At 54.7% G+C, this 21,404-nt stretch overlaps 1 protein-coding gene across 7 annotated transcripts in view; it reads left to right on the top strand.

Moving 5' to 3' along the window:
• The first annotated feature begins 4,444 nt into the window (after positions 1–4,444).
• The window catches only part of SPATA20 (spermatogenesis associated 20), a 35,643-nt gene continuing 18,683 nt past the window's right edge, over positions 4,445–21,404 (top strand). The window contains exons 1-14 of one of the 7 annotated variants that reach the window (XM_008177542.4): positions 4,445–4,649; positions 7,271–7,408; positions 7,842–7,906; positions 8,754–8,908; positions 9,067–9,210; positions 9,685–9,886; positions 9,985–10,115; positions 10,268–10,372; positions 13,396–13,470; positions 14,356–14,568; positions 15,119–15,311; positions 17,364–17,532; positions 19,836–20,044; positions 20,798–20,997. In XM_008177542.4, the coding sequence (XP_008175764.2) occupies positions 4,567–4,649; positions 7,271–7,408; positions 7,842–7,906; positions 8,754–8,908; positions 9,067–9,210; positions 9,685–9,886; positions 9,985–10,115; positions 10,268–10,372; positions 13,396–13,470; positions 14,356–14,568; positions 15,119–15,311; positions 17,364–17,532; positions 19,836–20,044; positions 20,798–20,997 (2,082 nt within the window). In that variant the 5' untranslated portion in view covers positions 4,445–4,566. Of the gene's footprint in view, positions 4,650–5,673; positions 6,138–7,270; positions 7,409–7,841; positions 7,907–8,740; positions 8,909–9,066; positions 9,211–9,684; positions 9,887–9,984; positions 10,116–10,267; positions 10,373–13,395; positions 13,471–14,355; positions 14,569–15,118; positions 15,312–17,363; positions 17,533–19,835; positions 20,045–20,797; positions 20,998–21,404 lie in introns of those variants that run through there. The other 6 variants (XR_010591882.1, XM_008177543.4, XR_006173898.2 and 3 more) reach the window with 6 other exon arrangements.

The following is a 21,404-nucleotide window of genomic DNA, read 5'->3' on the forward strand; positions in this document are numbered from 1 at the left end:
TTACCAAGCAGCGCTGCTGGTTTCATACCTTCATGACAACGAATATTTAAGACCATCTTCTCTTCACATCCTGCAGCAAACAAACATGGACTCGGCGGGGGGAGGGAAGCCAATCTATTGCAGCACTGAATCAACCCCCTTAGCAAAAATGTGCTTTTCCTCCCACCGTGTCATTAATAAACGCCAGTAAAAGGACAGCATTGTGCTTTCTCAGGCGTCTTTTTTCTCCTCACCGCTGCACAAATAGGAAATCGATGCTCAAGAGCTAACAAGAGGCAGGGGGAGGTTAATGTGGCCCAGTCCTTCTCCTCTTTGGTGTGAGCTGGGCAGGGGGGAGTGCAGGTGTGCAGGTTACCCAGTGGCACTTAAAAGCAGATCAATGCCGAGCAGTTAATTGAATAGTAAGGCAGCTGCAGAAGGAGACTGGAGTGGAGCAATCTCCTTGGTTCAGAAAAGCTGATGTTGGGCAGGGAAAAAAGGCACAACAAACCCATCAAGCCTTGTTATTTTTCTAGGCATGATGACAAGCGAGCGCTGGGCCTCCATCCAGCGTGGAACTACAAACAACAAGGAACCAGCCACACAGAGCTGGTGTGTGATGTGATGTACATTGTCAGATGCTCTATACTGCTGCACTCTACTTTCTGGCAGATTGTCCTCTCTCGCATACTGGATGAATTTTATTAATATATCCTCATTGTTTCTCTGGGTGAAACACCAAATTATTGTAACTGAAGAGTAAGTGCAAATGGTTGGGAGCTGTTCTGCATGTGCATAATTCATGTTGCAGTCCATTATGGGCAGCCAGAGGAGGCGAATACATTTCTCGGGCTATACTGTGAACTCATAGACAAGAACACAGTTCTCCATTGGTTTCCCAAAAGACCTTGGATACCAGGGCAACCTGGTCTGGATACCAAACCTAAGAGGGACTGGGTCCATAATAGTCTGTTCATTGCTCCCCGGCCTTCAGGACCATGAAGGACTCATAAATAATAATACTTAGTATTTATTGAGTGGTTTTCATCCATAGATCTCAAAGCACTGTACAAAGGTGGGTCACCATCATGATCCCCATTTTATAAATGAATCAGAGAAGTTAAGGGCCAGATGTTTAACTCTATTTAGGCACCTAATGAGGCAGCTAGGCATCTTATGGGATTTTCAAAGGCACCTACATGCCTGACTCCCACTGATATCGAGTTATCTTGAGTTATCAACACTCAAGTTACTTCTGTCGAATTAGCTGAACTTGAGTGAAAGCAGCCATGCTACGACAGGGGATGGATCACTTGATGATTATCTGTTCTGTTCATTCCCTCTGAAGCACCTGGCACTGACCACTGTAGGAAGACAGGATATAGGGCTAGATGGACCTTTGGTCTGACCCAGTAAGGCCATTCTTATGAAGTAACACTTGTTCTTTTGAATTAACACTATGCCCCTGCTGGCACTGCACTCACTCGTGAGTCATTAAGACTTCTGGGGTCCTATCCCACAGTTCTTTGGCCTGCAGAAAGCGGAGCCACTCCGTGGCTTCTTTCTCAGTGAACTGTGGGAGAAGTCATCTGTCCTTTCTGCGTACAGGGTGGGGGTGGGAATTGTGGGAAGGCATTGGAGGACTAGTGGCACTTTAATGGAGCTAATCAGCAACCACACTAGCATGGTTGTGTTAGCAGCTGACACGTTGTGCTGGCTCCAGCTTTGGCCTATACCCGCGATGGGGCCAGACAACTTAGCTCAAATGCAGTGGTACCATTGCCTTAAGGGCTTCGGTGTGTGAAAGTGATTCAAGTTAGGGGGCAACATTTGAGTTATAACAGGAATTAACTTTGGAGCAAAGACAAGCTTGTGAGGGCTGTCCTATACCTCCAGTTGTGCTGGCCTAGTGCACTACTGCGCATGGGTGAGGGATTTGTGTGTGGCTGGGAGTTGAGTTACCAGGAACAATCAAGCTACACCATGGGGTGACGCTGTAGTAGCACCAAGGCTTACGGTGCTTTTGAAAATCCCCACCTCAGTTCTCTAAAGCTAGAATCTGCTGCTCCACCAAGGAAGGAAACAGCAAAGGCAGAAGGGCTCACACAAGAGATCCATTAGAGTTAGCTACTCACAGGAAAAGTAAAGAAATTACATAGACAAGGGATACTCTGTTCCCTTCAGTCAAAATGTACAGTGTGGGTGAACATAAACTGATAGGTTCCGAATATTCACTCTGAAAGGAAACATCCTACGACATTGCAGCCCCCAGGACAAATGTATCCCTGGTGTTTAGCTCCATTGAGTTAATGCTTGTTCCATCTGAGTCAGACTACACTGGAGTTACACAAAGGATTAAATTGACCTCCGTTGCTTATGGTGGATGATAAAACCACTTAGCCTTCTGCAGAAGGTTTCAGTCACTGGAATGCCACAGATCAAGAACAGGCTATTTTGAAGTGATCTGGCACAGACAGATCCTGATGATGTCAGAGTGACTAAGGAGGAGCAGGGGGAGTCTCCTACAGTCATTCTGACACATTGGCCTAACCTGATCAAGCTGTGTTGAAGGATCAATGGTGTTTTATGCAGCTTGTGCAGGAGTGGGGAAATTGGCTCCGCCCACATATGGGAAGGCAGCCATCTACACTGGGGGGTAGCAGATGGTGGTGGCAGCTCTTTTTGGCCACAACCACAAGCATAAGGGCACAGAGACACTAGCGACTTGGGGAAGGGTAGAGGAAAAGGGAAAAAAATCCTATTGGGGATAGTGTGGCCTTTTTTTCACCAGGTGCCACAAGTACTCCTGTTCTTTTTGAGGAAAAAAGGTGTGTACTTACCTCATGCTAGCTCACAAGAGGTAACTAACATGAGGGAAAATCCTAGGAAGACACGGCAGTTGTAGTGTTAACACATTACCAGGTGGTGATAAACCCATGCTCCCCCAAGGTTTACTTTGAGTTGCTAACGTGAAAACTACAGATTACCTTGTCTTCTCTAGGATTTCACCTGATGTTAGTTACCTCATGATAGCTAGCACGGGATTAGGACACACCTTTTCCCCCCTCAGATGGAGAGAGGTGGTGGCTAGAGTAGACAATCTGGATTATTGCCAACTCTCATGATTTTTATCATCTCATGATATTTGGAATTTTTCTGAAAGCCCCAGCTCCTGGAATCACATGAATCTCAGCTTTCATTCTTAAAAAATGGACGTTTCTCTCTCTCATGGTTGCAGAGAAAAACTGGAAAATGTGACACCCCCCTTAAAGGTTCAAAGCCCAGAAGGTGAATAAAGAGCCCCCAGTTTTATTATTGTTTTCAATCTCCTGATTTGGGGAGCTCTGACTCATGCTTTTTGAATGCCTGGTGTTGGCAGTACTGGCAGGGACTTTTACTGTGCGTGCAGTGCAGTGCAGAATGATCACCAGTCCCTTATTTGATGTCTAATGTCCCAGGAGCGGTATCCAGGGTAGGCTTTGCTGTGCTGTGTATTCCAGCAGTGATGACCTAAGAATGGCCATACTGGGTCAGACCAACGGTCCATCTAGTCCAATATTCTGTCCTCTGACAGTGGCTGGTGTCAGATGCTTCAGAGGGAATGAACAGAACAGGGCAATTTATCTAGTGATCCATCACCTGTCACCCAGTCCCAGCTTGTAGCAGTCAGAGGTTTAGGGACACCCAGAGCCTGGGGTTGTATCACTTTGACTATCAGCCTATGATACACTTAACCTTTATGGACTTATCTAATTCTTTTTTTGAACCCAGATATACTTTTGTCTTCACAACATCCCCTGGCAATGAGTTCCACAGGTTGACTTCGTGTTGCATGAAGTACTTCCTTTTGTTTGTTTTAAACCTGGTGCCTATTAATTTCACTGAGAGGCCAGTTTTACAGACAGAGGTGTTGGCATGTAGTCCTGTAACAGGGGATCTGGCCCTTCCTGGGAGCAAAGGCTTGGGCCCTAGCCCAGCCTGAACAGAGGACTGCAGAGAGGGGCTCAAACCCCAAAGCCTTGCAGGGTCCCCCAGGATTCAGGCCTGGAGCTGCCTCGGCTCAGGACTCAAACCCAGAGCCAGCAATCACCCCCAGAGCCAGGGTCACCCCCGTCCTGGGGACTCAGCCCCAGTCACCCCCCAAGCCTGAGCCAGGGTCACCCCCGTCCTGGGAACTCAGCCCCAGTCACCCCCCAAGCCTGAGCCAGGGTCACCCCCGTCCTGGGAACTCAGCCCCAGTCACCCCCCAAGCCTGAGCCAGGGTCACCCCCGTCCTGGGAACTCAGCCCCAGTCACCCCCCAAGCCTGAGCCAGGGTCACCGCCGTCCTGGGAACGCAGCCCCAGTCACCCCGCCCAGGGCCTGAGCCAGGTCTCCCCTGTCCTAGGAACTCAGCCCAGGCCAATCCCCGGAGTGCGGGCAGCCGGAAGGCCTTAGCCGCGGCCGGGCTCCTCCTCCCCGGCGCAGCGCGCCTGTCCCTCCCCGTGGGCCCGGGGCTGTCCGGCCGCTTCTCGTTCTGGGCAGCCGCTGCCGCCCCCTGCCGGCCTCCCCGCAGCCCGAGCCCGGGAGTAGGTCGCTGGCGGCGGCCATGATCTCCGCCCCCCTTCTCCGCCGCTGCTGCTGCCTCCTGTCCCGCCGGGCCGGAGCGAACCGAGCCGCCTGGACTCGCAGGTACCGGGGCAGAGCCCAGGGAACGGCCCGAACGGAGCCGGGCCAGGGATTGGGCCCGGTCCGGGAACCCGGAGACACGCTGACATGGTCACAGCGCCACAGGATCCCCGAGGGGAGCAGCCCTCCCGGCACTGATCCAAAGAGGGGGTTCGGTCAGGCCCACGGGGATCCCCCTAATCCCCCCACAGGATTGGGGGAGGGAGGCTGCTCTGTCTGACCCAATGGGACCCGCCCCCCTCCGTCCCCCGGTCTGGCGCTGTCCCAAAGGGGCGTGTGGTTCTCTGACCCAGTGAGAGTCCCTGGCTTGTCTTTGAGCCAGCCCCGAAAGGCGGGGGAGAATGTGTGGTTCTGTGTTTTGGTGGGAGCGCCCTGTGTTGTTGCTGCTACTGACGCTTGGGTGGTTCTGTCTGACCCACTCTCTGCCTAGGATACGGATCCAAGGGCGATGTTGTCTGCCCCAGTAGGATCCCCTTGTCTGGCATTGGTACTGATCCATTGGGGGGCAGCGTTCTGTCCAGCCCAGCGCGCCCCTCTGTCTGTGCTGGTGCTGACAGTTTATGATCCCTTTGCTCCCCCTAGTCTGGCCCCGAGAGAATTTCTGCCACACCCAAGAGTGTTGTCCTGCCTGCTGCTCTTATTATGAGGCATGATTTGTATTCTGAATCTGGCAGCCCCTAGGAGGCCCATTGTGCTAAACACTGTACACGTTACGTGTGTGACAAGAGATAACTGGGGGATTCAACAAACAGAATGGGTGGAGGTTATACAAGGTTACAATAAGGTGCCCTATCTATCCTACTGCCAGTCAAATTACCAACCCCAGTATAGCCCTATTCCCCTTTGCCACCCCTAGGACTGAGGCATTCCCTTCATCGCAGTACGAGAGTAAGTGTTCTCTACAGCTAGATCTGACCCAATATTGCTCCTGGGAGTTATGTGTTTGTTCAGCCTGCCACGGATCCTGTTCAGATTGGTAATGACCAGAGAGAGATTAGCTGCTTCGTCTGCCTGTCCCTGAATCTGAGCCCCATTCCTCCCTGTTAGGATGTTCGATGTCGTGCCAATGCCTGTACATTTGCCTGGTGCAGCATGGATTTTTTGTGGGTTGCAGTCTTTGGAGCTGATCCCAGAAGCTGTGTAATGTCAGGATCACTCCATGCTAATCCCCCTTATAAGTGTCTACTCTACCTGTCTGTCTTCTCTTGGCCCAAGCTTTGCAGTTAACCTTCCCTTTCATTCTCGTCTCTCGCTCTTGTCTTTGCTCTGTCTCCCACATTCCACACCCCCCCCCATCTGGAACCCCCTTCCAGACCTTCTCCACCCTGTCTCCATCCTCTCCTCCTCCTTCATGTCCTATTTCAGGAGTTACTCCATTCACAAGGCCCACCCGGTCCTTGGTCTTCTCCAAAATGATGGCAAGAGAGTGAGAAAAGATGAGCCCCACAAAAAGTGTGGGACCCAAGAGACCCGGCTCACTGAATTACTTGTGTATGTTACTTCCTATCCTTCGTTGGCTTCAAGCCTCTTTGGTTGGGAACTCTGAGGAAAGACCTTGTCTCTGGATCAGTGTGAGGAGCATCTGGCATGTTTTGGTGCTGTGTAAATGTAAAGTCCCTGTTGCTGGTTTCCTTGTGGAGTGAGTCAAGGCTGTGGCTGTGAGGCCTTTTATGGTCTGTGGGTACAGTTAGGAGGTAAAAGGAGAGATGTTTGGGGGGGGGGGAGTGGTTCAGTGGTTCAGCACAGAGGATCCTGGGGGCTGAGTTTCCTTGGGGTGCTAGGAGGTTGTGTGTGGTCCAGGTTGGGACACTGGCTGGAGACTTTGGAGACCTGGGTTCAGTTGCCTACCCCACCGTGTGTAACTTGGGGTGAGTCACTTTGCCTTTCTGTGCCTCGGTTCCCCAGCTGGAAGCATGGGGAAGATAACTGTCCCCTACCTCGCAGGGGTGTTGTGAGGCACTCACATACTGTGGGAATGAGTACAGGTATCTGCGGCAGAATGAGGTGGCAATTCTGAGCTTTAGATAGGTGGATGGTCTGTGTTGGACAGAAAGGGAAGGGTTTTGGAGTGTGCTCAAAGGAGCCACATACCTATCGGGCTGGGGGCTGCAGGGAGAAGAGCCATGTGTATGCTGAACAGGTAGCCTTCTGGGGTATGGCTAAGGAGATGGTATTTGGCTGGAGGGAGAGGACACAGCCCTCCCTTGCTGCAGCTGTGCACCTGGGCTGTGGGAGCCGCTCTCAGCTGGGCTATGACACAGCTCCCGCATCACAATGGCAGCATTAACACTCCTTCCCCTGCCCACTGGGGGCGTGCTTGAGCTAGCTTTGTGCTGGCGGGGCCTAAGTCACCTCCACTCAGACCCCTGCAGTAACCCAAGAGGTTAGTGTCACAGCTCATGACTCCAGCCTTGGGTTTGCAGTGAGGAACCAGCAGCATTCACAGATACAGACTGACCACGCTGCCGCAGCCGGCCCACCAGGGATCACTCCGGGCGTGTACAGGGACCTCAAGAAGCCTGGGCCATATGCTGATCCAGTCCTTAGCAGTTCTTGGGACTTTGGTGTCTTACTCGACTTCGGGGGTGAGTGATGCTAACAAACCTTTGTGTTCCTTGTCACAGGACTGTGTTTCTGAGAGGGGGCCCAGCCATGGCCACAGGAGGGAAAAGCAGCCGATCTAGCATCCATCGTTACACCAACCGTCTGATTAACGAGAAGTCTCCCTACCTCCTCCAGCATGCCCACAATCCGGTGGACTGGTGAGAGAGAGCCTTCCCCTCTTCCCTTTCATTGTACCAACAGTGAAGCTGGGTAGGGTCCGTGGGATCTGGGATGGATGGCAGCACAGCTTAAATCAGTGGTGGGCACCCTGTGGCCCGTGTATAGCCTGAGTTTTCTATTAGGGACATTTATGTGTGTGTGTGTGGGGGGGGGTTGGGCATCACCCTGATGCTATGGAGTTGTGTGTGTCACCCTGAGGCTATGGAGTTCTTCCCTTCATGTCGTGTATGCTCAGATTTATGATAACCTTGCGGGGCAGGAGGTGACCATGTGCTACAGTCCAGAGCCCAGAATAGGACTTGATTATCCACAACGAGCACACTGATTGCCTCCCATCTTATAACAGGTCCTCAGCCAGTGTAAAATATATCATTATAAAACCCAGCAGCCCCTTTCTTTCTTTTCTCCCAGGTACCCGTGGGGCCAGGAAGCCTTTGATAAAGCAAAGAAAGAAAACAAGCTGATATTTCTGTCAGGTAACCCAAGAGCAAATGCATTGAGCTTCCCCATGCATGGTTATGTAAATTACACCATAGGCCAAGCGTCTTTGTCTCAGGCTGGTATGTGAATGGCACTGGAGATCCTTTGAGAAGGTTGCCTGATAACCTTGTACTATGTGTCAGCATGAGAGGATCAGATAGTTTTACGGTTTGTCTACACAGAGGTTATTCCAGAATAAGATAGGATATGAATTTAAATAACTATAGCTATTCCTGAATACCTTTTTGTGTGGATACACTTAATCCAGAATAAGAGTGCTGTTTTCAGGTTTTGCTCAATCCACTTCCAAAATGGATTAAGCATGATCAATTCTGGTTAATTCCCACAGATAGACTAGTTCTTAAATGGACACTAGTTTAAGTTGGGCAAAACTATGCTCTGAAGTGTCCCTAGCCACTGTTTGCCAGAAGATGGGAATGGGCGACAGGGGACAGATCTCTTGCTGATTACCTGTTCTGTTCATTCCCTCTGAAGCACTAGGCATTGGCCACTGTCGGAAGGCTGGATACTGGGCAAGATGGACCTCTGATGTGATTCAGTATGGCCGTTCTTATGTTATTATCCAATGGGCTCCTTCTTGTTTACAAGAGTCTATGGGGCAAAATCATAGGGGTTAGAGATGGAAATGACAGAGTGACCTAACCTGCATTCCCCAATGCAGACTCATTCCCTGCAGTTTACTCTCCAATCCGATTTGTAACTGTCCTATTCAATGGGGATCCCCTTGGGAGAGTATTCCACAGTGAATAGATTTCATTAGTAGGACATTTGTCCCAGTATTCAGCTTGGAACCTTTCTTTAATTGACAGTGTTTGTTTTCAGTCGGCTATTCCACCTGCCACTGGTGCCACGTGATGGAGCAGGAGTCCTTCAAGAACAAAGAGATCGGCAAGATTCTGAATGACAACTTTGTGTGCATAAAAGTGGATCGTGAGGAGAGGCCAGATGTGGATAAAGTTTACATGACCTTTGTGCAGGTGAGGAGGTGGGTCTGATGTGGGACAATGACAAGAAAGGGGAAATGCATGACAAGAGGTGTGGGGAGAACCTCTCCACCATCCCTGGGTTAGATACACACATTATGATACCAAGGGATGGCCGAGAGATGATCACTTATCCATGGTTTTTCTTGCAGGCTACCAGCAGTGGAGGGGGCTGGCCAATGAGTGTGTGGCTGACTCCTGACCTCAAACCCTTCATAGGTGGGACGTATTTCCCTCCCGAAGATGGAATTTACCAAGTCGGCTTTCGAACGGTGCTTCTCCGAATTGCCGATCAGGTATACATTTTTGCTGCGTGAGATTTTGTGGTAGGTTTTTGGGTCCTCATCAGAAAAATACAGCACAGAAACCTGGGACAGGGAAGTGGACTAGCCTTTGCTATTAGCACTGATTGTTTGATTTGGAGGGTTGATGGGGAAAATTGGATTTGGGGTTGGGATAGTGGGGACATGTGTGTTTGAGGGAGAAGCGAAGTGGATGTGGGGAAAAGAGAGGGACCAGTTAGTGAGAAAAAACACTGGCTGATGGACTCTGCATAGGGAAGAGGTACAGAGCTCTGGATGGGTTAGCGATTGATTAGAATTTATCGGGGGAGGGGAATCATTGGGTGCTGGACCAAAGAACTGGACTGGGGTCTGAAGACAGAATCTGGATTTGAATAACACAGGGAACCTCATCAAGAGGGGACAAAGGCCATGAGCAGCTGATGGGGCAAGACTGACCTTCCGGCTCTTTCATGGTCTCCTTCCTAGTGGAAGCGGAACAAAAATGCCCTTGTGGAGAATAGCGAGAGGATTATGTCAGCGCTGCTGGCCAGGGCTGAGATCAGCATCAAAGGGGAAGATTCGCCCCCACCTTTTCCAGAGGTGATGGCCAGGTGTTTCCAGCAGCTATCTGAATCATATGATGAGGAATATGGCGGCTTTTCAGAGTTTCCAAAGTTCCCCACGCCAGGTCAGTCCATTGTCTCCTAGCTGAGCCATCGCAGCAGAAGGGAGCAGCGCAGGGCATGGAACTGACCTCAGGTGCGCGGCTTTGTTATTGTATTGCAGTCAATTTAAATTTCCTGTTCACATACTGGGCCCTACACCGGGCATCCCCTGATGGTGCACGGGCCCTGCAGATGGCGCTGCACACTCTCAAGATGATGGCCTATGGTGGGATTCATGATCACATTGCTCAGGTAAGCGGGGCTGGGTGTTAGATGGCCCGGAGCGATGGCTCTTGGAGGCATCTTGCTTGGGTAGCATGAAAGAAAACCCTGGAGGTCTAATCGCATGGCTGACCAGGGATGTGCTGTGCCCTGGTCCACGTGGACTGTTTCTGTCTCTGCAGGGATTCCACCGCTACTCCACCGACCAGAGATGGCATGTTCCTCACTTTGAGAAGATGCTGTATGATCAGGGGCAGCTAGCAGTGGCCTATGCCAGGGCGTTTCAGGTAGGCCCACTGTAACTCTTAGCCCTAGTGATAACTTAAGGTTCTGAATCAAAACTCGGAAGAATTGGCCCCTGAGCAGAGGTCTGATCTCAGCAAGAAGCAGCTCATTTCGGACAGTCTAGACTGGAGAGTGTGCTTGGTGTGGGGAGGACTGGGAAACTTGCCAGCTGTCCTCTGGTGCCGAGAGAGAGACAGATACCCTGCTCAGCCCGGTTCCAGGTCCTATCCCAAGACTCCTGCTCAGGTGAGGGGAGGCTGGGATGGAAAGGGGCTGTTGACAGGCTTGTCCCTGACAAAATGTCGGTGGTGATGGGGAGCAGCAGCAGTGCAGCCGGGACTCCCTGGTGAGAGGCTCTCCTGGCATTAGCCGGCTGTTTGGTTCCACAGGAGCGTGATGAGAGCGGATAGGAGCGCCTAGGGCGGCAATGAGAGAACATCGCTGAGCAGTTGGATTTACATGGCATTATCCGGGGCTGGGGATTTCCGCAGGGGAAGGAGAACAAGAGCTGGCTTGCCAGAGCAAAGCCTGGTGACACGGGCTTCCTGAGGCAGAGGGAATTCCAAACAAGCCAGCAGGCAGCTTCTTCCCGGCATCTTGGGACACGCCCACCACCTTCCCCCTCCTGGCAGGCTCTGCCAACATCCTCTTCCCTGGCCCCATTCACTGCCTCCCCCCTGAGATCTCAGGCTTAGTCCCTTAGAGTAACGCTGTGACTTTGTGAATGCAGCACCCAGGGGCCTCTGAGAGCTTTACAAAGCGGGGGGCGGGGGGGGGGGGAGGTGAGGAAGTAGCACTGTCCCCGTTTTACAGCTGGTGTAGCTAAGGCACAACAAGATGAAGTGACTTGGCCAAGGTCACACGTCAAGTCAGTGACAGAACCGGGACTAGCCCCCAGACCTCTACTTTCCTGGCTCCAGTCAAAAACTCCATCGGACCCTCTGGCAGGCCCTGTCCGTAGCACTGAGGGGAAGTTTGTCCGAGCTTTGTGGCGGCCAGGCGCAGAAGCTGCTGCACAAGCACTGGCAGGATGAGAGGCGAGAGGGAGCTCTGGGCCAGGCCGTCGACAGGCGCCGAAGGCAGTTAGGTGCCAGATCATTTCAATGACCTTTGGGATCCCCGCTCCTTGTGGCTCTGGAGAATCCCAGCATGTTGCAGAGCAAGTGCGGCACTTGTGTCAAATTGGCAGGTAGTCGGCGTCCCGTCCCCAGCACTGGTACAGCACCAGCAATGGCAGCGCACCCCTCCCCCGTGCAGCCCTGCCAACGTGCCCCAGCCCTCACCGGACACTGTCAGCAATGGGCATTGTTGTGATGGCAACATTGATCCACTAGCGTCTCACCCAGGAACCGCAGACTCGTTCCTCACAGACCGCTGAGCAGAGAGCAGATGGGAAGAACTGGGCCCTCCCAGCGAAGACAGGCTGAGGGAATCTGGCAGCAGCTTCAGATACAGAAGCTGCTCACTCTGAGACCTGACAGGGGGTTTCTTAGAGTGCCTCCCTACTCCACCCCTGTATGTCAGGGTCCCTCCACCCTCCCCACATGTCTCGACGGTGTTTGAGAGTCAATCGGTCCCCTCTGAACTCCCGTTAGCGAACGCCTTTGGAAACGTTCCACCAGTGTGTTTCCCAGGGCACAAGCACTGGTTGTTGACCCGTGGCTGAGCGCTGGGATGCACGCTGGGAGAGTGTGTAGATCAGGATGGACACAGGTGTTAGCCACCTCGGGTTAACCGGCGATCAGTGAACTGGAGTTACAGCAGGGCCACAATGTCTAATCTAGACATACCTGGGTGTCTCAGCATATCCGCTCCCGTGTGTCAAGGTCCCTGCACCAGCTCCCCAGTGGCTCCCTGTCCCATCTCAATACTCTTTCCTTGGTCTTAACCCTTTCTCTGCCAGGCTCAGTAACACCACCCTCTTCCTTCTCTCTGCTGACAGGTTGGGAAGGGGAGCGTGTGTGAGAGGTGTGAACCCCTGGTCTCAGAGAGCCGGAGAACTGTACATGGGGCAGAGAGCTGCAGATGGGATGGGGAACTTCATGTTTGGGATGTGTCCTAGGAAGGACCCGCTTGTGCTCCAACTCCTCTGCCAGGAGCACGGGGCAGGAATGTCTCAGGAGCATCGGAGTCATGCATTTGGGTGTGGGCATGAAGGATGCCCCTGCATGCCTCATGCCCCCAACCTGCCTGGAGTGAAGAGCCCAGAGGAAGTTGCTGGCAAGGCTGGCGTTAGCTTGGCTTCACGAGCTGCCTGCAGGTTGAGTCTCCTCTCCCCGTTACGCAGAGGGTGCAGAGGAAAGCTATCGAACCTGTGAGCCATCAGCCAAAAGCCTGGCACAACTGGGAAGATTCCTCAGCTGAGCACCCGTGGAGACGCCTTCCCGGGGCAGAGCGTGGACACGGACCCCACTGGGAGCTCAGCACCCCCGGCACAGGGAGCAGCGGGTGTAAATCAGCAGGAGAGAGGCTGTGCGTGGCCACACCAGAGCAATACAGGGTCTAAGTGTAGGGCCCAAGTATGATGGATCTGAGGATCCTGGTTACCTGTCACCTGCAATGGAGGCAGATGAAATTACTGGCCCATCTATTGTCTTGAGATCATCCCAGGAAACTTGGCTTGTCTGAAGCTGGGGACTCTCGCCACGCTCTGCCAGTCTCTGGCAGACGGGGATTCCTGCCTCACCCTGCTAGCCTCCAAAGGGTTTTGCTGCTGAGGTTTCAAACACAAGCAAGAGTGGAGCTTTGGGTGGGACATTCTGCGCTTGACTTTGTGTAAGCATCCAAAGGACGTCTGCTCTCAGCAACCCTGGGGTAGATCTGCGGTAACTCACAGACACCAGCAGATTTCCCGGGTGTGACGGCGACCCTCCAATCCAGTCTTGGGTGTGCAATCCTTGAACCAGTAGATTTGCTGTTTCCCTGCGTGAGCTCTTTAAATCAGGAGCCCCTGCTCGATCTTGTTAGCGTCGCTTTTCCTTCCTTTGTTAGCACTGGAATGGAATCCTCATTGTGTCTTTAACAGATTTCTGGCGATGAATTCTTTGCAGATGTTGCTGCGGACGTTCTGCTCTATGTCTCCCGAGATCTGAGCGACAGGGTAAGTCAGCAGCTTCGCATGGGTGCGGGAATCACTTGCCTCATTGCTGCCGTCACGTCCGGTGGCTCCCGTGCTTCGCCAGCGATCAAAGTCACTGGCACGAGGGCAACCCGCTCTTCCGCTCCCCGTGCCCAGGCTCCTTCGTGCCTGTGTATCCCCACCTCTGCTGGCTGCAACAGACTGGTCTATGCCAGTTCTGTCTCCTTCTGTCTTGTCCCCTGCAGCACTTCCTGCTGGCTGGGACAGAGACGGGTCTATGCCTGACCTATGTAGGTATTACATAGTCCTCACGACGGTTCTGTCTGAGCGCTCACAATCAGTAATGGATTTTAGCCTCACAACACCCTGGGGGGAGGGAAGTGCCATCCCCATTTTATGGAGGGGGAACGGAGGCACGGGGAGATTTAGGGATTTGTCCAAGGTCAGACAAGAAACTGAGCCACTAACTGAACCCAGATCTCTTGCATCCCCAGACCAGTGCCCCTATTCACTATACTGATATATCAGTACACTATACCTGGAGTATCCCCCTCTGCACTGTTCCCTGCAGCGCCTCCTGCTGGCTGGGGTGGAGATTTCTCTGTGTCCGGAGTATCCCCCTTTGCCCTGTTCCCTGCAGCGTCTCCTGCTGGCTGGGGTGGAGATTTCTCTGTGTCCGGAGTATCCCCCTCTGCCCTGTTCCCTGCAGTGCCTCCTGCTGGCTGGGGTGGAGATTTCTCTGTGTCCGGAGTATCCCCCTCTGCCCTGTTCCCTGCAGCGCCGCCCGTTGGCCGGGGTGATCAGTTACAGAGGCTTGAACATACATGGCTAACGCATGTGTGGTGAGGGGGTGGCAGCTCTGACCGGCCAGCGTGTCTGTATTAATGGTGCTGCTGCATGTTTCAGGCTGGAGGATTCTACAGCGCAGAGGACGCAGACTCCTACCCAACAGCCAAGTCCAAAGAGAAGCGGGAGGGGGCGTTCTGCGTGTGGACGGCAGAGGAAATACGGCGCCTCCTTCCAGAGCCTGTGGAGGGGGCCTCGGAGAGGAAGACTCTGGCAGATGTGTTCATGCATCACTATGGGGTGAAGGAAGGTGGGAACGTGAGCCCAGCAAAGGTGAGCTGGGAGAGGGGGCCTCAGGCTATGGGGAGGGAAATGGAGGAGGGGAGGGAGGGACATGGGGGACACTGGCCTCTGAGGAGAAGGATTCCAAAGTAGCTATATGGGCAGGGGGATTCTGGGAAGGCGTATGGAGATATCGACAGTTAGCCGGACTGGGAGGGGATGATACGTGGCAACTGGGGGTACTGGGAGGAAGTGACTCTAGCAGCTGGGGATACTGGGAAGACACTATGTGGAAATATTGGCTGTTAGTCACACTGGTAGCTGTGGTGATTGGGAGGAAGGCGCACTGGTGGCTGGGGATACTGGGGGAGGAGTGGTGCTGGCTGCTGGGGAGGGAGGTACTGCTAGCTAGGGGTCCCTGGAGAGAGCCACCCTGGGGGTAGGATGCAGTCACCCACTTGAGTTTGTGATGGGAGGCCGTCCTGGCTGTTCCTGTGTGAGAGAGAGGTTCCTGGAGGGCACGAGTGTAGGCCCCGCCGGGGGTGCAGCCTCATCTGGTCCCTGAGGTGGGAGCTGTGATGCAGCTGGCGTCTCGTTTCAGGACCCGCACAAGGAGCTGAGGGGGCAGAACGTGCTGATTGTGCAGTATTCCCTGGAGCTGACAGCAGCCAGGTTCGGGCTGGGCCTGGAACAGCTCAAGACGATGCTGGCGAAGAGCAGAGAGCGGCTCTGCAAAGCCCGGGGTCACCGACCGCGCCCGCATCTGGACACCAAGATGCTGGCGTCCTGGAATGGTGAGAAGGGTCCCTCGGGCTCAGGGGAGTCGCTGGGTGTGAAAGGTGCACACGACTCGCTGGGAGTCACGTTCAGCTACTAAAGCAGCCAAGAGGCCTTTCTAAACCATAGTCCAGGGCTGGATTACAGAATCTGGGGTCCTAGGCCCACCCCATGACATGGGACCTCCCTTGCCCCCCACTGCACTGGGGCACTGCCCCCACGACATGGCTCCATGCTTCATTTGGAGAGCTTGGGCCAGCTCACACCTCTCCGAGCTGTTGTTTCAGGTTGTGTGCAGACTCAGGCAAGCGTCAGCCACGCTTGGGTCACATGATCAAGCTTTTCTCCACAACCCCGAGGGCTAGGAGCTTACTTTTTTTTTTTAAATGAAAGCTGAGATTTGGCTGTTATCACATGACTCCAGGAGCAGGGGCCTTGTGCCCGGACCTGTTGGACCAAGCTCTAACCCAGTGCTGCCATAGTCTCCTCTGCCCAGGAGTGGGCAGCCCATGCAGACACTGAGATCAGCTGAGAGAGTGGTTTGAGGGAGGGCTCTTTGAATTAATTGTCCCAGACACCAGGAGGTGCTACAAGAAATGAGATGGGGAGATACCCAGGGCGTAGAGCAGTCTCGGGCCCAGCCAGCAGGAGGCAGTGCAGAGCCTAGGGTCCCTTTTGGACCCCTGAGTTCAGTGCCTTTAGCCCACGGTCATGGCTGAATTCCCTCCCTTGCTCCCTGTTTGGACTTGTCCTTTGGCTCTGCCTTCTGGCCTGCCAGTCCCTGGAGGGAATGGTCTGGGGGCCTGCAGAGCCTCCCAGTGTGAGGGTAGGGGGTGGGAGGTATGTCAGGCTTCTGGGGCATCCTGGGCACACAGAGGTGAGGGGCGATTGCTCGAGGGGTCCCTGCATTTGTTACTTCACAGCCGAGAGCCGGCCCTGCCAAGAGGTCTTGGGCTGGGAGCTCAGCAGCAGGGCGGCTCCATTCCAGGCAGGGCTAAGTCCGGCCAGCCCTATGCCCTTTGTTCCCTTTCCTTCCCTCTAACCCCCAGTCTGCCTTCCCTTTCCCCAGCCCCATCACAGGCTTTCCTTTCATCCCCTCCCTGACTGTCCATGGCTTCCCCTCCACCCACCCCTCCGACCCCTTCTCCTGCTGGTGGTCCCTGCTGGGCTCTGCTCTCCGTCTGTTGGACTGTGACCTTTCTTCACCTCTGGGGCATCTCCAGCGCCCTGGGTCAAGCTGAGAGGCCCCCTGGGAGCATGGGCAAGGTGCCTCCTGGGAAGGCATCTGGCAGGACAGTGCCCCTGCCTCTCCTGCAGGCCTAGCGCAGGCATCACCTTTGTTCCCAGGTGCTGCTGAGCTACGTCCTCTTTGAGGCTCTCCGCCTCCTGGCCCTGGCTGTTTCTCTGCGAGTGGCAGGGTTATAAGGGAGCAAACCCAGGAGGGGGCACTCAGGACTGCTTGCCGAGACGGTTCTCCCATGTGCCAGCAGGGGGCAGCAGAACCTTTCTCCGGTTTTCAGGGCAGCCTTTGTAGAGGCTCCTTAACGCATATAAACTGTCAAAAGTGTCCGTGTGGCGCAGTGGGGCTGCGATGTCATGGGTTCAAGTCCCAGGCTAGGATCAGAGCCCCTGGCCAGCACTGACACTGCTGGCTGGCATGGGAGTGAAGGGGCCAGGTGTCTGTCTATCGCTGATACAAGCCCAGGCGTCCCATGGTAGGTAGTAACCTCTGTCCTGACCGGCGTGCCCTCCCAATGAATCAGGCTGCGTGTGAGCTCTCCCGGAGTCCGAGTGGCTGCTGTGCTTGTCTGTCGTGACCGCACGGCGTGGCTGGGGTACTGCAGATGAGAGGGACTCCGTATTCCACCAAAGGGGCATTTTGGAGCTTATTTCCTGGCAGCTGCCACTGTGATGAGACGTGGCGTTCTCAGGGGCTTACGCTGGTTATTGGGCTGCTTTCAGCCTGGCTTCGACCTCAGCAAAGCGAAGCTCCAGGCGGGCTGTTTAAACAAAGGAGTGGAGATGGCTGGTCAGTGAGCGAGGCTCTGTTCTCTCTCTGACCCATGCAGGCCTGATGATCTCGGGCTTCGCTCAGAGCGGGGCGATCCTCGGCAAGGAGGAGTACGTCAGCCGGGCCGGGCGGGCTGCTGACTTCCTGCGAAGCCACCTGTTCGATGCCAGCAGCGGCAGGCTGCTGCGGAGCTGCTACCGGGGCAAAGGCAGCGCGGTGGAGCAGAGGTGAGTGCGGGAGGAGTCGCTCAGCGTGGCGTTGAGGGGGCATCAGCATAGAACTAAGAAGGCCGATTGTCTGTCAGATCAGTCGGTCTGTCTCTTTAATCTGCCTCATCTGTTCTGCTGCATTTCAAGGGTGGCCATTGCTGTGGTGTCTGGGCTCCGGTTTCCGTGAGGAGCGGGTTTTCTGCATCCCTTTGAGTGTCCTCCACCCCATTCACAGCCTCCCACTTCGCAGGCCCCAGCCGTCCCCTTGGGGGCCCTCACGCTGCCCAGCCTGCAGGCAGCCAAAGGACTGCACTCACTGCCCCCGCTGCCAGGCTGCGGAGGGAGAGGCTGACGTTGGCTCGTGCTGCAGGACGTTGCCACTGGTCTAGCAGACTGGCCGGTTGGCTGCAGCCTTGGAACGAGAGAGCAGGGGAGAGACTGAGAAGCAGGATCCCAGCCAGGCCACGCTGGCGTGGCAAGTCCAGAGAACTCTGTGTACAGCTGGAGGGACCCTCTATCCAGGGGGTCTGTCTAGACCATTGTCTGTATGGCCGTGCAAGCCTCTCTTCTCACAGATCTGTCTCCATGCAGCCCTCTGCCCGTGGGTCCGTTCAGCTCTGTCTGCCTGCCCCCTCGGGGCTGGGGTTCTGCTCAGAGGGGCGGATGCTGCTACAGCCTGGGGCAGGTCTGTTTCCCGTGTCTGTGTGTTTGAGGTTCGCTTAATTCAGCTCAGGGTGGATGGGCTCCCAAGAGAGCTCAGAGGAATTAAGGTCAAATCCTCTCCCAGCTCTTTCTTATCTTTACCATTTGAAGACACCTTCTTCCCCTGCTGCCTGCAGAATGACAGCTCCGCCAGGGGGCTGAGTACGGTCAACGCCAGTCTACGCACAGATCAAGATTGGACAGGATCGGTAACAAAGCTCCATTTATCAAGGGCCAGCACTAGTTGTTGCCCAGAGGGAAACACTCAAAGGGCCCGCTCCAAACAGCTTCTGCTAACCCCCCGCTATCCCCGCTAGCCTCCCACGCCTGTGTGCCGTGCCTTTGACTACCTCTCCCTCTAGTGGCTGGCCCCTCTCAGCCTCCCACTGGTGGCGAAAGGTTCCAGTTTAGCTTATGCCGGAGGGGCTTTAGGGACAGATCATCCCGTTGGCGACCCCTGCTGGCGTCTGGGAGGCCTTGGTGTGTTTGTTACACGCACCTCCAGAGTGACGCACACCCCAACGCATGGTGTAGACATACAGAGAGTGTAGGGCAGGGGCAGACTTGAACACACACACATGTGCCCGTGCCTATGAGCACACCCGCACACGTCAGGGCATACGGTGCACATGCGTGCAAAGAGCATGCGCACCAGCAGGTGAGTGCAGATACAGGTGCAGCAGTGGTACCTGCACAGACCCTCACGACGCACACGCAGGCCCCCTTGGAGTCCAGGCGCGAGGGAGCCGGCTGCACGCTCGGAGCTGCATAGCACCCCAGCGCTGGGCACTTCTTTAATATTTGCCAGCAGCGCCGAAGAAACAATGGGATGACTGTGACAACAGACGCCAGTAGCTCCACAATCCAGATGAACCCCCTCACCCTCCACTTCACTTCTTCCTTCCTTGCCACTGCGCAATCCTGGGCAAACACAAATTAGGCGTGTGTCAACCGGGATGAAGACAATTTGAATGGAAGGTTATTTGCCTGGCTAACAACTGACTGCAGCATGGGACGGGCTGCACACGTGTTTGTGGACCCTGTTATTTGCCTGGCAGGGCTCTGGGCTTGGGGGCGAATGTGAGGCCAGGGAGATGGGTCCCTAACCATATTCCATTCACCCTTCCCAGCACTGGGGCATCCATTTTGGGAGACAGGACCTGATCCTCAGCAGTGCTGAGCCCCTTCCTTTCTCACTGATTTCAGTGGGAGTTGAGGGGCTCTGACCTTGTGAAGTCAGAGGATCCGGCCCGTGGTATCTAGTTCAGTATCCGGGTTGGTACTTTACTAGTCATGTGGGAGATGGCTGGGGACCATGTGCCGGCAAGAGGGTGTCAGGTTACAAATAACGGGCCAGATCTCAGCTGGTGTAAACTGGCTTAGCTCCAGTAAAGTCAGTCTGCACTAGCTGAGGATCTGGCCCAATATCCTTCAGGTCATAAGCTGACCACAAGCTGGGCTCAGGAAGACCTCCACTGCATGGGGCAGTGTTCCCCAGCGGAGTGCCCCGCTGGACGGGGGGATCATCTGCCTTCCAGTGTTAACAGGAACCGCAGACCCGTTCCGGTGTGGTGGATCTCACGTTCTTCTGTCCCTCCCTTCCCTGACTGTCTTTGCAGCGCTGTTCCCATTCAGGGCTTCCTGGAGGATTATGTCTTTGTGATCCAGGCGCTCTTCGACCTTTACGAGGCCTCGCTGAACCAGAGCTGGCTGGAGTGGGCCCTGCAGCTCCAGCGCAAACAAGACGAGCTCTTCTGGGACTCCAAAGGCTTTGCGTATTTCTCCAGCGAGGCCGGGGACTCCTCTCTGCTCCTCCGCTTGAAGGATGGTAAGTGCCCCGTGGAGCCGGGCTGGGCCCCCAGACTCAAGTGGAGCACGAGGAAGTCTTGAGAACTCATCATAATGTCATGCTGGGCACAGTGGGGTTTATGTGTAGGACCTACAAGAAGCTGGGCTGTCGTTTTCGTTAGTTGTAGTCGTAGTTTCATCAAGAAGCAGAGAGTAGGATACCCCCAAAGCAGCAGAGTCCTCAGTAGTGCTTTGTGTGGTGGTGCCGGGCATTGGCTAACAAGGGGGCGCTGATATGCAGGGCGTCGCCCATCCATGCTAGTCCTTGCTTGATTGCAGAGGTCCTTGCAGGCTAGCATGGGAATTCTCTGTAGCTTTCCCAGCCTAGACAGTGAGCGTCCCAGTCAGGCTTGGAGCCTGGGTCTCCAGCATGGCCGTGCAGGCCACTACCCTGCTGCCGTGAGTTGCTGGGGGCCTTGGTAATGGCTTTTAACAAGCAGCCTGGGTTTGACCTCCCCACGATGAAGCTGAAACAGGCCCCAGGGAAAGATTTCCCAGCCCCTGGATCTTTTCATGCTTTGTCCGTGGCCAAGTCTCAAGGCCGCAGCCTTCGCAGACATCTGCCCTGAGTGCGTCTCGGAGCAGCAGCCCTGGAGAGGCTGAGCGGTGCCCAGCCCTGACACCCTGACACGCTCCTTCGGCGCCGTCCTGCTGGCATGCCAGGCAGCCATGTCCCCATGGTGAGTGCTGCACCTGGGGGGCACTGGGCTGACAGGCTCTTGTCTCCCTGTAGATCAAGATGGCGTGGAGCCCAGCACCAACTCCGTGGCCGTCGCTAACCTGCTCAGGGCAGCCTGTTACTCCGGCAACATGGAGTGGGTGAAGAAAGCCGGGCAGATCCTGGCTGCCTTCTCGGAGAGGCTGCTGAAGATCCCCGTGGCCCTGCCAGAGATGGCCCGAGCCACCGTGGCCTTTCACCGCACTCTCAAACAGGTAGGGAGTTTGATCTGTGTGGTCAAAGATGCACCTGCTGCTCCCCCGGCAAGTCCTGCTCCGCCTTAGTGTAGAGGCCCCTCCCTCGTATGTTGGGGGCACCTTTGAGGGGGATCTGAGAGAAGGGATGGCGGTGTCTGTGTGAGTTTGCTCTTGCCCATAGGCACATGTTCTTGTGTCTGGGTGTGCATCTGGATTTGTGTGTGTGTGTGTGTGTGTGTGTGTGTGCACGGTTGTGTGTATTTGTGCATATGTGTGTATTTATGGGCCTGTGTGTTTGGGCACGAACGCATGCACCTGTGTGCCTCTGTATCTTGTGGTTTTGCTGTGTGCATTTGTGCATGTGCATGCCCGAGTGTTGCTGTGCATGTGTGTGTATTTGGGAAGGGAGACGCCAGAACGGAGAT

Source organism: Chrysemys picta, chromosome 12, assembly GCF_011386835.1.
Source record: "Chrysemys picta bellii isolate R12L10 chromosome 12, ASM1138683v2, whole genome shotgun sequence".
NCBI lineage: Eukaryota > Metazoa > Chordata > Testudines > Emydidae > Chrysemys > Chrysemys picta.